We start from the raw sequence: 14,467 nt of genomic DNA on the forward strand, positions 1-14,467 counted from the left end.
GAACCAGCAATGAGTTATAGCTTGTAACGCGTCATTAATAATGTACAGTTCTATCCTACCTGCAAACCAGCTATGTACAACACCATATTAGAAAAAGGAGCCCAAGATACATACACCGTTTATCGTTAATATCGTTTGGGCTCTGAACCAAAGACAGAGGCCGCAAGTGGGATCGAAAAACATAATAGAGAAACAAATTCCTGGGTATCGATCCGTCGACGCGTAAAAATTATAACACGCAAGAACACAAGAAGCTTTTGTCCATTTACACAATTTTGTAGACTCGTTTAGCAATCCAAACAGACGCAAAAGCAAACACAAATAGTCCGCCAGTAACTATACTGTGTCAGTGATAGAACCAGCAAAAAAAACGGGCCATGGGAAGACTTACTGCACCAAAACCAGTTCAAGTTGTCGATTTCCTGACCAGGTACCTTGACGTTCATACCCCACATGCCGCAAATGATGTTCATCGGTAGGACGATCGTACCAAGAACAGTCAGCTTACCCAAGACATCGGCAGTATGTTCCTGGCGCTCGTTCATCAGAATGTTGATCTGCGCGAGATAATTGGAATGGGCGCGAGAGAGTATCCTGGGAAATAGTCAGCCAGCTGCAACATCTTGCAGAATCAGGGAACGGAATGCTTACGTTTCGTAATGCGTCAAATTGCCGGTCATCGTCATAATGTGATCTTGAATATCACCCAGGTAGAGACCAATCTCGGACTTGGGGGCTACCTCCCACTGCTCATTGCAACGTTTGGCAAAGCCCTTGACAACATCTGCCTTGTTGCTGAGTAGCCGGTATAATCCCATGACCTTCTTGCGGCATTCTCCTACTCGCCGGAGCATTTCTCCTGGTGCAAATGAAGGAAGCACGCTGTCATTGGACGACGCTTCCTTGTTAGATGAGTGCATTTGCATGATCATCTCGTCGATCTCATCTACCTCGTCTTCAATGGCTTGAATCAGTGGGCCGAAAACGTCGGTAATGTCGTCAATCAGGGCGTATGAGATCCAGTCGGAGCTCAAGATCAGGTAATCCATCAATTGACGAACGCGCCGCCGCACGTTGGCTGGATGAGGCGTTTGCGAGAAATGGAAGGATATCACGCCTTCACGGAAAACCACAACATACATGTTGACTGGCTCAAGATAGTCCTCACTATTGATGTCTTGCTCGAAAGTCCGGTAGTTGACGAAATAGTAGCTTCGGAACAGTTCCACTTTCTCTCGGGCTTCTTGCATCATGATATCCTCTGCCGTCAGCGCGTGGATTCCAAATGCCTTGGCGATTGTACGCATCTCTGCATCTGTCGGAGAGAGAACATCTAACCAAAAGGTAGGCCTGGGGCCGTAGCGTTTAGGTTTGGGTTTCGGAGCAAGGTTTGACTGCGCGGGCGAGAGATCTCGGTGAGGGTCGGGATGTCCTTCGCTTATGACAGACAACCGTGACGGAACTCTCACTGGAGGAGCGTTGCCGGCGAGAAGATCACTGGTTTTCTTTTCACTGGGTATCTGACCGGTACCGCCTGTCATATTTGGATTGACGTTTGTTTGATGGCCTTGACCTTCCGGTACAGGCACCCCTATCCGCGGACCGGTATTAACGGGATAAGCTGAATGGGTGGCAGCTGCAGTCTCCATAAAAGACCCTCCGTCCGAGTCTTCGTCATCAGATGAATCTTCTAATTCTGGGGGATTTGGAATAAACAATTCGCGGAAGCTGCCTCCTGGTTGTACCAGCTCGGAGATCGTTTGAGCGTGAATAGTACTTGGGAACTCCTCGTTGAAGTATGTAAACCGGTAAGGTGCCTCATCCTCTTCGCGCCGCCAAAATTTATACTGAGGACGCAATCTGCCCTCGATGAGCATCGGTTCATTAATCTTCTTGACTCGAAGGTCCCCGTTGCGTTCCTCTTTCTCCTCGCGACTCCATTCTTCCAGCACGGAGAGATCGGGCCACCGCCGATGTCTGCGGCGTCGACGCTCACCAGCCTCATCCCGTTGTCTGGTACCCTCGTCCCCGAGTTCCGATATCGTTTCGGTAGGGAAGCACACATCCTCCTCTGCTGGTAATGCCACAGTTCGGCGGCGCCGCAGTTCCTGATGCGGCGAAAGTAATGGCGAACCAGGAGAAGAGGGTGCCGAATGAGGATGTGCCCCGTTACCATCCATATCAATCAATGTTTCGTTCATGTTTAGAGAGTCCCTGTGCATTTCCAAGGACCGGGCCAAGGAAAAGTCCCAATCAGCCCCAGTTACCACAGCATCATCATAATTCATCTCTGGTCCTAACTTCGGCGACCCGGGGATTGACGGTGGATTATTCACATCGTAGTCACGTTCGATAGCGGGAGAATCAAGTGGGCTGCGGTTATCTCGTGGAGAGTATCCTGATGATACGGTCTGAACGGATGGTTGGCGAGCACGAGATGAAAACAGGTTGGGGCGGGAGTCTGCGCCATAGCGAGCGGTATTGGAGGTGTGCCCCGAGGTAGCCCGCATCAATGGAGTTCGGTCGTTTGCTTCTTCGTCGCTATCACCATCGCGATGTTGCTGGTTCCGACCTGCTTTCGGAGTGCTGCGGGATTGTCCGTCATTCGACCGGAAGACATTGGATAGGATAGAGGTCGGACGCAGTGATGAAGCAAGGCGGCTGTCACGACGAGGTCGCATCATCGGCTGGTCCCTATTTGACACCTTCGATTAGCATCAACCCCAGGAGCTAGATATCGCTCACATCGAAAGAACATACCGATGATCCAACAATGCATCACTCTCCAAGCTCGTAGTACTTAAATTCCTCCCCAATTTGAAGAACGAAGTGTCCCTCGAGGTTGGCCGATCGGCCTCCATTGAATCTCGGGCACCTCCACCAGCACCTGAATGCTCTTCGGCGCTATCATGGGCCTCCTCGCGCGAGGGTGTAAAAAAAGATTGGTGCCGATTGCGACGTTTGCGATTGCGGTTCTTCCTGCGTTTGGAGGACTTGGAGGGTTTTCCGGCACCACTATCGGCGGGGTGTTCTGAGCGGGTCTCTCCAGCTGGCGTAGCCTCGGAGACGGGAATCGGACCTGTCCCTGGGGCCCGACCGCCCATTGGACTGTAACTAGCCTTGTTATCAGAGGGTGGGTAATCGCTGCTGCGTTGGGGACGGTTTTTGGGGCTAGAATGCGAGGTAGGAGGCGGTCGAGAAGCCGCGCTGCCTGGTGTCGGAGTCATTGGTGGATCCATGGCAGTGAACACGTCAAGTGGATGGCCGCTGCGTTCAAAACAAAAGCTCCGAGTGACCCAAGGAGTGTTCCGCGAAAGGAGATTCGATTCAAGAGCCTATCAGCAAATTAAGACCCAAATTAAGACCGGCTGGACAGGGTTCTCGAATTCCGGAAGGTCTCGCAGCATGCAGGGTTTGTCCCATGCGATCTAATTAGCGCTGTTGATCACGGGAGAAGCGACATTGGCATCTTTGACAGGCATCCAGCGCCTAGGCACCGTAGTGGAAAATGCGCGAGAGCTGCTGCAGCTTAGCGTGGGGATGACGCGGGTGGCAAAGCAAAGTGGAACTTCAGGCTAAGCGGGAATTTAAAGCAAGAAATGCGAACCCAGCGATCTTAGCGCGATGATCACGATACTTGAACAGATAAATATGAGTAGGCCCGATAAGTTACAAAGAAGGAGAGAAGTTCCAAGGCAACCCAATACGGATATGGGAGGCGGACAGAGCTCTCACAGGAGCTGGCCAGACTCATGGAGAGGTTCATTAGTCATCTGTGACTGGGACTCGATGAACGCATAAATCTCTTTTTTTGGTTACACAGTGTATTGTTCATTGGTCTCATTTTAGTTGTTGCATATATTCACCTCCAATACGATACATTTATCTGGAAGGGATTGCTTTTAACGTATACGTCCAGATATAGATCTGCCATTATCACGAGTAACCTAGACACTATCAATCTTCCCTGCCACTTCCTTCAACTGTCCCTGCAAGACAACTTCAGACTGTTCATGTATACCAAATTTCCGAAGGCTAATCTTCTCACGAAACATCTGATCAATCTCTTCAAATGACCTTCCATGACATTCCGGCACGCAAAAGTACACAAAAACAATCGAGGCAACAGAAATACTCCCATATATAAAACCAACCTTTGACTGTAGGTTGGCATAGTCAGAATCCATGAGATATGGCATACTAAATGCAACCACAAAGCTACACGAGTGGATGTTAGCTCATTAACGTGTAAAGTTATATGTAGTCCGCGGAACGCCCACTTACAACGTTAGCACATTTGCAACAGATGCAATGCGCTGTGAGTTATCTCGCAATCGGAGAGCTGGAATCTCAGTGGTCACGACGTATGTCAAAGCAGCCCAGCCTATGTTAAATCCAACCATGAACAAGGACAACATCGCGACAATGGCTGACTTTTCGGTACAGTTTGGAGTATGCACCCCAAGCGCTCCCATAGTCATGAGAGCTGCCGTTTGGACTACCGCACCGACCAAAAGTAAAGGCCTATCTATATTAGCATGATTCAACAACATGTTGTCTGATTGCAAGGTGGCTACCATACCTTCTGCCAACCCTATCGTTGAGGAACAAGCATACTATAATCACACAGAGTCCGATGAAACCATTGATCACGTTGAAGTTAAAACTGTTGATCGTTTGCAGAGACTTGACGTATAAAGTTCCATATTGTGAAGCGAATGCCTGCCCAGTCGCTTGCTGAAAAAAGTTGAGTCCTACAACGATTGCTGTTCGTTTTCGGTTGACGTTCGAAAATAGCTCTTTGAAATGGCCTTGTTCCGGTTCTTCTTCCAGCCCTTTCTGTAGTAATGAGAACTCTTCCTCGATCTCGTCTGATGTGAAAGTCCCTTGCCGTAATTTCTGCAAGTTTGTTCGAGCCTCTTCCGTGCGGCCTCTGATAAGAAGCCACCGAGGAGACTGAATACAGTTAGCTTCTTGCAGAGAATGTCATATGAGAAAAGCTTCCAACCTCTGGAATAAACCAAATGAGAGATATGATGATGCTAGGTATAATGAAGAAAAGTCCCAATGGAATCCTCCAGGCGCGGTCATCATATATCTTACTAGTGCCATTGCAAACCCAACCAATCACCATCCCTCCAAACTGGCAGTCTTTATCAGTATGCTATCAGACTGTCATTTGGGGAAGACTAACACTCACAGCAATGGTCAATTGATAAGTCCCCACCATGAACCCACGGACTTGAGTTGGAGCAATCTCGGACTGGAACACTGGCACCACGGAGAGCTCCATGCCAATATAGATATCTGACTGAGTCAGAAATGGGTTTATAGCATATAGTAAAGGGCTCACAATTGAGGATCCTTGAAGCCAGGATCTGTTCTTTGGTTTGAGAAGTTGCAACAATGATAGCAGTAGCCAGAGCATAGATGCTCATTATGAACATGCACCACCGGCGACCAAATTGAGCGCTTATCAAACTTCCAATAATAACACCTGATACCTAATTAGCTGTGAAAATACTGTGATCCTCTTGTATCATACCGCAGGCGAATGTCAGATAAGGCAAACCATTGAAATATGACTTCCAGTGGGTATCGAGAGTCCAGGTATTTGTTTCAGTGCTGTATACACCAAATTTCCTGGCGAAGGCATCCATAGCTTGTGTTTGGGCAAAGCCCTGGTTATCAAAAGCATAATTGAAGCTTGAAAGAGCAATCAGGCTGCATGACAATGCTAGTCTCTGGTTGAAGTATCTTCGGACATTATATTGACCCAACATATTTGTTATAGTCGGCTCACACTCACCGATTATACATCGTGGTGCTATGTGTCAATACTTTATATCTAAATGTGAAAGCTCTAAAAAAGTATTGGTCTAGTAGCCGTTAGCCGTGAAGGCACAGCCGGAGCTCGACAAGGTGTGCCAAAACACGCAATCCTCATAGACTAGACTAAGCAAGAAGAAGCTAGTAAAGCCACACTATCAAAAGCAAAGCCAAGAATCAACATACATCCGGACGTATGGCCGGAAGAGCGGGGGCTTAGTCACAAATCTGGGGAAGCGCCATCCATGCTCTAGAGCACGCAATGGCTATAACGGCCCGGTGTTCTCCCATCATCCTACTTGCCGCCTAATAGCCGTGATATGCTTCAACATTGGACATACCGTTCCACGCGTTGCATATTGGTTGTCAAATGGACCAAGCTTCTGGATATGTGCCCAGCGATCAGCTCACCCAGGCTGGGACAGAGCGCAAGCGAACTAGGCGCGCCTGTAAGCCGTGTCACGCTCTTAAGGCAAAATGTTCAGGTACCCTGCCATCTTGCCAGAGATGCAGTCAAAAGGGATACACATGTGAATATGCCACCTCCAAACCGGGGCATAGGACACGAAAACGAAGAACCGTTCCACCAAGATCGCATCGAAATCACTCGCCATTAGCTCTTGAGGAAGAGTCGACTGAAAGCAATACCGTCATCAGCATACCGCCAAGCACTACACCCCTCACGAGTACGGAACGTACTAGAAGTGATGGGAGAACGCCCAGTTGTGATCCGAATCTGGATATTAGCAAGGAACTCGGATGCGAGCGCTCCATAACCAAGCCTTACATCGATGCCTATTTCGAGCATATCGCCCCAAGACCCGAAAATGGATTCATTCACCGTGCCATCTTCCTACGGGCCTGGACGAGCGGGGCAGTTGACCCGACGCTACTAAAAGCAATCTGTAGTGCCTCAGCAGCATTTGTGTCTACAGAGACCGCCATTCTAGAACAGGCAGAGCAGTGGCGCACCGAGGCCGAAGCATACGTGTGGGCGAATATTGGACGACCATCCATAACTGTCCTTCAAATTCTTGTCCTAGTAATCTCCCAAAACTGCGCCTTGTTCCGATTTTTGACGTTACAGCCGCTTCTCGGTATTGCGTCCAAGATGGCTTACATGCTTCGTCTGAATCATGAAAATAACATGTTGTCTACCACAGCCCGTGAGATTCGACGGCGGATTATGTGGTCTATATTCTTTTTTGACAGGAAGCTTGCCGCTGGACAGTCTGATTTGTCTACCTGTCCTGTCAAATCGATGCATATACAGTTACCGGTTGATGAGAAGGGATTTGATCTAGCAATAGCCGGAAAGACGGGTAGGTTGATTCCTGGGCCTGGTGACGAAAATCACTCTGCACATATGGGCACCAGAGCATATTTCTGCAGACTTTCTCATATCCGCCATGAGATCCTCCAGTGAGTGTTACGAACCACACCTACTCAGAAATATACTTACACCTATTTCCGGCCCAGATACACTAGAAAAGTGATCGCAGAAGGTTCTAGCGCGCATGATTCCCGAAGTGAGCTCTTTCAACTAGAACACGATCTGCAAGATCTGCGCAGCTCTCTATCAGAATCATTGGCGCTCAACGAAAGCAACCTCTACCTCCGTGCCTACTCTTCTCACATGCAGCGGTATGTAATGCTACATACAATGTGGCACCAGTGCCACTGTGATTTATACAGGTTCATGCTCCCCGGAATCCGTGAATCCCTCCCCGATGAGGCTCTCAAGGCGACAATACCAGACTACGCGCTATACTGTCAGATCCGAGTCGTTGAGCATGCAAAGGCTCTCGTACAACTCTTTCAAATGGTGCAGAAAGTTGGTGATCAGACGCCGCTGGATCCTGGAATCAGTGTTTGCGTATTTCAGTGCACAAGGATTATCATTCGAGCCTATCAGATTGGTCTTCTCGGCAGCAATGAGGATGGGTATGAGATAATATGCCAACTACGATCTGCTGTAGATATACTGTCAGTCATCAGCACAGTGAGCCAGTTCGCAAATCAGATCGTAAGTGATGTGTTTATTACAAGCGGCTGGGTGTCGTATTATTTCGCTTGCTCCATTGGTCTATATAAGCTCATATCTTCCTGCAGTACAAGGAGATAAAAAGTCTCATCGACAAGGCTACTGCCCATGCAGCAGACTACAACCCTAATGTCAGAACAAGAGAAACACCAAACGAGGATCGGCTACGCGATCACAATATACTCGACATTCTTGCTCGCATTCGAAATCGTGATATAGAAAGAGGAGAGGAAGTTTTGCAATGCTACCCGGCAAGCCCAACGGCGACTACACCCGCAGAAATAGGAAGTGCAATGGAAGAGGAATCGTGCGACACTGAAAACGTGCACGCCGATGGAGTTTCAGGAGAAACAAGCCTAGAGGAAACTCTCTGGGATTTAGGATTCGAGCCCCAGCAGATGCTGGATCCGTTTACGGCTGTCTTTGATGATTTCGGGGGACCAAGAGTGAATTTCCTGTCCCCCGATCTCAACCAGTTATAACAAAGAATGCTTGAATGGAAAGACACGATACAAGATGAATATCTCAGGCTGCCTGGACCCTCCTATTATACTGCTCCTCCGGACTCTCAAGTTCCACAGGAGGGAATCGAGCATCCTTCTGAAAAGGAAGAAAGTCAGACGTCTGCACCATCCACTGGAACATCTCCCCCTGCATTTCTTGAACGATATGACCATACATCGGATCAGCAGCGAGGTTATGAAGCTCTGCGAGGTCAGTCTTTCTGTTGTACAACTCAGTCGGCTCGTACAGCCGATAGACATACGTCCAATCAACACTCCTCATAGCAACTGCCTTCCCAACAATTTCGGTATCTTCATGCTGCAGAAGTGACTTGATATCGTACGGATACGGCGCTTGTTCGAGGAGTGGTTCTTCCGACTTGAGGAACCCTCCTTCGGTATATGCATACTGTTTAGGATGCTTTGATTTGCGAAGGAGGGTCGGGAGCAGGGATACACCGTTATGTGGGAACGATTCTTGGACTTTGCACAATTCAAGGATTGTGGGAAGAAGATCCACCATCTCGCAGATATCATCGTTTGTTTCCCCTGCTGGCAACCCAGCACCGCCGATAATGAGAGGCTCACGAGCAAGGACTTCCGATACTCCGCTGGGCCATTTCTCGATCATGCCATGGTCTCCCAGGTACTCCCCATGATCCGTGTAGAACATGGTGACCGTGTTCGAAGACAATCCCGAGCTTGTCAACGCTTCCATGACCCGCCCAAACTGCTCATCAAGACGGGAAATCATGCCGTAGTACGTGGCAATAATCTCAGCCCAAATTTCATCCGTCGCCCGCTCTGTACCATATCGCTTCCGATTCTCTTCAAAATACCGTGGCTCGTAGCCTGTCTTGTTCTTCGGCTTGGATGGCACTGGCATCTTCGCCCGATCGTACATTGAGAAGAATGGTTCCTCAACTTGGAACGGACAATGCGGGAATATCAATGGCAGATAGAGCACCCACGGGCCCTGGGGAGGATGCTCCAACCATTTGATGGCAGACTGCACTGCAGCCTCATCATAGTCAACAGCCTTGTCCTGGCCTCGCAGACCTCTGTAGAACAACCGGTCCCAGATATTCTCGGAAACTATTGGTGCGCTCCCTGCTGCAAATTGTGGCATGTCCTCTGGCGGTACCAAAAAGCCGTACTCGGTCACACTCAGCTCTGTGACTGTGGGTGCGAATGTATCCCCCCTAGGCGCCAGACATGCAACGTGGTAGCCGCTTTCCTTGAGCGCACGGAACATATTAGGCTCCCAGGGTTTGATCAGATTATTTAGACTGCGATGGCCTGATACATGCGGGTACTGTCCGGTATATAGGGAGCAACGGCTCTGTGAACAGACTGTGGCTTGTAGGTAGCAATTGGTGAATTTGGTCCCGCGAGTGGCGAAAGCGTCGATGTTGGGTGTGTGAACATGGGGATTTCCGAAACAGCTCAGCGAGTCGTAGCGTAGCTGGTCTGGCATGAAGATTACCAGATTTGGGCGAGAGGTTTCGGTAGCACTGCTACTACTGTTGTCGTCAACTTGTTCCAACATGCTGAAGTAAATGAACGGGAAACGGAAGCTGTTAGTGAATTATTTGCGTCTTCCATTATAGGAATTCCAAGCATTTTGACTTGTCTATTGCATCTTATACCTACGTAAATGTTGAATTACCCGTTGCCGTGGTCTGCTAGCCGGCGACGGCCCGTAAGGTAACCGGACTGCCAAATAGTTCAACTTGGCGCAAAGGACAGGCAAACTAATAAGTTGAGCAAATTTGAGTGATAGCCGAGGTAGCCTAGTTGCTGTAGTCATTGCCCTTATCGACTGAGCCGGTCTCAAGTATAAAAATGCCAATCATCCAAGTAAAATCACGGAGTAACCCACAATCCAATAGAGGAGCAAATAGAGGAGCGAAACTAACAAGATACCAACTTCTCCCTCATTAGTAGAGCATGTCCCTGGATACAGCCACACGAACCGACCTCCCCACGATTCAAGAATAGAGAATCGGAGAAGGTCCTGACTTTCTTGAAGGCCATACAGAAAATAGAAAAAATGGAAATCCCAATTTGGAATACAAACGGATTTCGATAAACGCAGAAACTAAATTAGTTTCGGGCTTAGGCGGGAAGCGAGGTCGAATGGAACTGGGGAAGAGTTTTCCCACCAGGTTGTAGATGGAAGTGAAGCTATATGCCGTCCAGTACCAATCCATGCATGCTCCAAGATCTTATTGTGAAGCTTGGCAGATAGCTGAGGGTCAAAACAAGGCTGTATTGTGGTAAGATGAGTAGGGAGTAGAGAAGGAGGAAAGGGGAGCTTCTGAAAAGCGGGACTCTTTTGGCGACGCAGCTGCACTACTCGAATTTATGGCGAGAATGCTTAAGATAATTTATTTTCAACACGATATCATTTTAGTAGCAAGCTACACGTTTAAATCGCACCAGCCTCCTTCAACACTGCCTTCAACTGAGCAGTATTCAACTTCTGCAAATCGGAGTTACCACCAATATGCTTGTGGTTGATAAAGATGTTAGGAACAGTGCGCTGCTTGGTGAGCTCTTGCAACGCATCTTGGATCTCGCCACCGTCCTCTTTGTAGAGTGTTAGTATCGCTCTTGGCAAGAGGTAAGATAAACCGTCAGAACGAATGGCACCACTAATTACTTACCCATCTTATCCAGTTCGAGACATTCGAAGGTGGCATCCAAGCTCCGAAGTGTGCTCTTAGTCGCACTGCAGTAGGGGCAGTAGGACTTGGAGAAGACGACTGGGATATATTAGCTTTGTATGACTTCGGATTTGCCGGGCACATACCAACTCCATTGTCGTCGATAATCTTTTGAACCTTGGCAACCGACATGATGACTTGTAAATAGGATATGAGTAGGAGATGTGCTTTGCCTTTGGCTTTTGCGGCTTTTGATGGATACGGTCACGTGATCGAGTCACTGTATCGTTCTGACGTCATATCAAACTACAATAGACTCTCTTCATTGTTGTTCATTCTTTTCCACAGTACCTACCTATCAATTATGTACTTGGCAGAATAACTTTGTTTATTTTTCTACGGTATATTTGAGTATCTGCCCTAGCAAGCACTAGTTTAACCACAATTGTGCTTTTCAACGGAGTTCTCAAAGAGGCAATGTCTCAATGGGGCTCCTTGGTGGTATCCCGATGGTGTATATCGATGATTCTAAAACCACCTATCCTGATAGACAAATGGAACGTTAGAGACCAGATCAGTCCCGGGTATGCTCGTTAGCCTAAGGACATCTGTCTCAAAAAGGACAGAATAGTCAGGGGTGTGCTCGTTGGATTGGAAAGTACAATTAGCAACGAGGTAGGATAGAATCTGACAGAGTTAGGGGAAAGAGTGGAAGACTGTATGTTTGTGAAACTGTGGAAAATGCAGAGAATAAAGAATGGGGGAGAGGTAGGTACAAACCTGGTAGTCTCTATGAAGCAAGCAGAGCACAGGAAAAGATGTTCAGCTTCAAAAAGACGTAAGCCTTAGAGTGCCCAAGGGGCTTGTAGTATCAAACGTGCACTTGACGCCTTGCTATAGCGTATATTCTCACCTTAGATCAAGGAATCAGGATTGTCCTGAGCTAAATCTTAGTAGGTAATCTCTTAGGCGTAGACTAAAAATTGCGTAGTTAATAGATCTCCAATTGATCCCTAAGTAATACGTGAACAGCCAAATTATTAAGCACCAACTGATTTTAAAATCAAGCCAATCTAAGCGTCTGAAAGTGGCATTTAAGACTAAAAGACCAACAGACAATCTACTTAGGCGTTCGGAAGGTCAGATGAGGGGCGATGCTTTGTTTTGATTCACTTCTCTCTCAGCTTCTGGTTAAAAACATCTCTCACGGGCTCTCGCAATTGATTAACCCCCGTGAGTTTACCCCTCCGATTGCCCTCACCGCACTCTTCACTCCTGGTTCTAAGAACCAGCCACACGGGAGCCCTCAGCATGAGGACTCGACCCGGCCCGCGTGAAACTGAACCCAGCAAACTGCTGTTGCTGGGCCCGGGAAAGGGCAGGGCCCGAGGGAACCGAGTCGCGTGGACTCTGACCAGTCCACTGCTGGTCAATGGCCCCGGTGTCGTTGGTGCCGGTCTAGAGAAATGAGGCTTATTAGCATTTACTTAAAGATAGAATAGACTTTGGATAACGTACCACATTCGGCTTGAAGGCCGGCTCATATCGGCGCTGGGCAAGCTTGCGCCAGTCAATCCCCTTGAAGAAGGGGTGGGCCTTGATCTCGCCCGCACCCTTGGCACCAAGGCGCTGGGCGGGGCCCCGGTGCAGCAGTCCCTGGAGCAGGCTCTTTGCAGCAGGGAAGATCATGGCAGTCGAGAAGTACAGGTCGCCGAAGACGATCTTTCGGTACATCTCGCCCTTATCCTCGTCGTAGAAGGGCGGCAGGCCGGTGAGCATCTCGTACAGCAGCACGCCCAGGGTCCACCAGTCGACCGTCTTGTTGTAGGGCGAGTGGGTGATGATCTCTGGAGCCATGTACCCGGGGGTACCGCAGAAAGTGTCGGTCTTGTCCTCGTCCTTCATCGCAAGTTTGCAAAGACCGAAGTCGCAGAGGGCGATGTGGCCCTCGTAGTCGAGGAGGATGTTTTCGGGCTTGAGGTCGCGGTAGATGACACCGAAGTCGTGGAGGCACTCGAGGGCGCAGAGCAGTTCCGCAGTGTAGAAGCGGGCGCGGTTGATGTCGAAGGCCTTCGCGCGGTTAAGATGAGTGAACAATTCTCCGCCGTTAACAAAAGCGAGGACGAAATAGAGCTTGGTCTCGGATTGGAAGCTGAACTTCAATGGAACAATGAAAGCGTGGTTGACTTGAGCAAGAACGGATCGCTCGGTCATGGTGTGGAGAACCTCGTTGTGAGCAATGATCTTCGCCTTGCGAACGGACTTCATGGCATAGACGCGCTGGGTGTCGTTCTTGCGGACCTGCAGGACTTTGCCGAAGCTTCCCTGACCAATAACCTTGAGGAGGGTGAAGTCAGACACAGTGAGCTTCTCATCCATGGTTTCGGCATATTGGAAACCGATCTTGAGCTGGCCTGGTCCGTTGTCGAAGTCCAGCCACGAGATGAACTCGTCGCCGTTTTTCATGCCTTGTTTATTGATGGGAGGAATGACGTGAGCAGTGCCGACACAGATATCCTTGGACCTGCCGACCGTGGGGGAATAGGAAGAGCTGCGGATGAAAAGGTGAACGGTGAGCTGGGTCGATTTCCAGACATCGAACATGAATTGGTTGGCGCGACCGGCCCAAAGAGGCTCGGAGGAGGTACCAGAGACAGAGTTGATGAAGACTTGAGTCTTGTCATAATCAATCAGAGCGTAGGGCATAACACCCTTTGGCAGGTCGGCATCTCTAGGCAGGCTGATGCATTGAGCTTGATAGAGGCTGACGGCCAGAACGCCAAGTTTGGGCTTATTGACCTCGGGTGAATCATTGGCGACTGTAAAAAAAAACAAGACAAAAAATTAGTAAAAGAGGCTATTATGTAGAGGCAACCGAGGAGGAGGACAACATACCAGCGGAGTTAGGGTTTGGAAGGTTAGGGTCGGGTGGAGCGGAGAAAGTCGAGGCCGCGAGGATTGGCGCGGAGGGAGCGGAGGGAGCGGAGGGAGCGGACGGAGCGGACGGACCGGCAGAACTAGATCCCGAAGTATGAGCCTGGTCCTTGGCCTTCTTCTTGCGCGGCGACAACATCAACAACTTCTTGAACATGATTGAAGATTTGGGAGAGATCAAATTAAGATGGGGCAGAAATCCTTCGAGGCAAAGAATTCCGGAGAGTCGACGAGGAGGAGATCGAAAACGTCAACGCCGGGCTTTTGTAGCCAACGCCAGCAACCACCACCTCCCACGTCTTAAAAGAGCGAGTGCACACGGTGCCTTGGAATGACACTACCATTTAAAAGAATAGTTACTGCCTATATTGGAATTGTATTAACGACGTTAAGATATATTAAATTGTCTTGCCAGAAGTACAGGGTCATCACTCATAAGACATCAAGGCCATGATAAACACAGTTGACTGACACATTGTCTTAGGAAC

The 14,467-nt window shown here is 48.9% G+C and overlaps 5 protein-coding genes across 5 annotated transcripts; 1 reads left to right on the forward strand and 4 right to left on the reverse strand.

Annotated features, from left to right (window-relative positions):
* Positions 1-265: 265 nt before the first annotated feature.
* Positions 266-5,820, reverse strand: PENARI_c005G01231 (uncharacterized protein; the record flags this gene model as incomplete). Its single annotated transcript, XM_022629568.1, has 11 exons — positions 266-336; positions 392-594; positions 652-2,694; positions 2,761-3,335; positions 4,155-4,218; positions 4,285-4,524; positions 4,583-4,956; positions 5,201-5,307; positions 5,354-5,497; positions 5,546-5,724; positions 5,810-5,820. 11 exons carry the CDS (start codon positions 5,818-5,820, stop codon positions 266-268), a joined length of 4,011 nt encoding a protein of 1,336 aa, XP_022490362.1.
* Positions 5,821-6,199: 379 nt separating this feature from the next.
* On the forward strand, positions 6,200-8,355 carry PENARI_c005G05701 (fungal specific transcription factor domain-containing protein; the record flags this gene model as incomplete). The annotated part of the gene is made up of 6 exons (XM_022629761.1): positions 6,200-6,278; positions 6,447-7,251; positions 7,309-7,473; positions 7,525-7,773; positions 7,828-7,855; positions 7,942-8,355. 6 exons carry the CDS (start codon positions 6,200-6,202, stop codon positions 8,353-8,355), a joined length of 1,740 nt encoding a protein of 579 aa, XP_022490510.1.
* Positions 8,356-8,398: 43 nt separating this feature from the next.
* On the reverse strand, positions 8,399-9,925 carry PENARI_c005G07081 (uncharacterized protein; the record flags this gene model as incomplete). The annotated part of the gene is made up of 1 exon (XM_022629837.1): positions 8,399-9,925. One exon carries the CDS (start codon positions 9,923-9,925, stop codon positions 8,399-8,401), a length of 1,527 nt encoding a protein of 508 aa, XP_022490444.1.
* Positions 9,926-10,807: 882 nt separating this feature from the next.
* Positions 10,808-11,237, reverse strand: PENARI_c005G05968 (glutaredoxin; the record flags this gene model as incomplete). Its single annotated transcript, XM_022629775.1, has 3 exons — positions 10,808-10,968; positions 11,046-11,144; positions 11,192-11,237. 3 exons carry the CDS (start codon positions 11,235-11,237, stop codon positions 10,808-10,810), a joined length of 306 nt encoding a protein of 101 aa, XP_022490334.1.
* A 1,089-nt stretch (positions 11,238-12,326) lies between these two features.
* On the reverse strand, positions 12,327-14,136 carry PENARI_c005G10146 (uncharacterized protein; the record flags this gene model as incomplete). Its single annotated transcript, XM_022629985.1, has 3 exons — positions 12,327-12,503; positions 12,564-13,864; positions 13,941-14,136. 3 exons carry the CDS (start codon positions 14,134-14,136, stop codon positions 12,327-12,329), a joined length of 1,674 nt encoding a protein of 557 aa, XP_022490170.1.
* Between the last annotated feature and the right edge of the window lie 331 nt (positions 14,137-14,467).

This window comes from Penicillium arizonense (assembly GCF_001773325.1).
Source record: "Penicillium arizonense strain CBS 141311 chromosome Unknown PENARI_contig005, whole genome shotgun sequence".
NCBI classification, from domain to species: Eukaryota; Fungi; Ascomycota; class Eurotiomycetes; order Eurotiales; family Aspergillaceae; genus Penicillium; species Penicillium arizonense.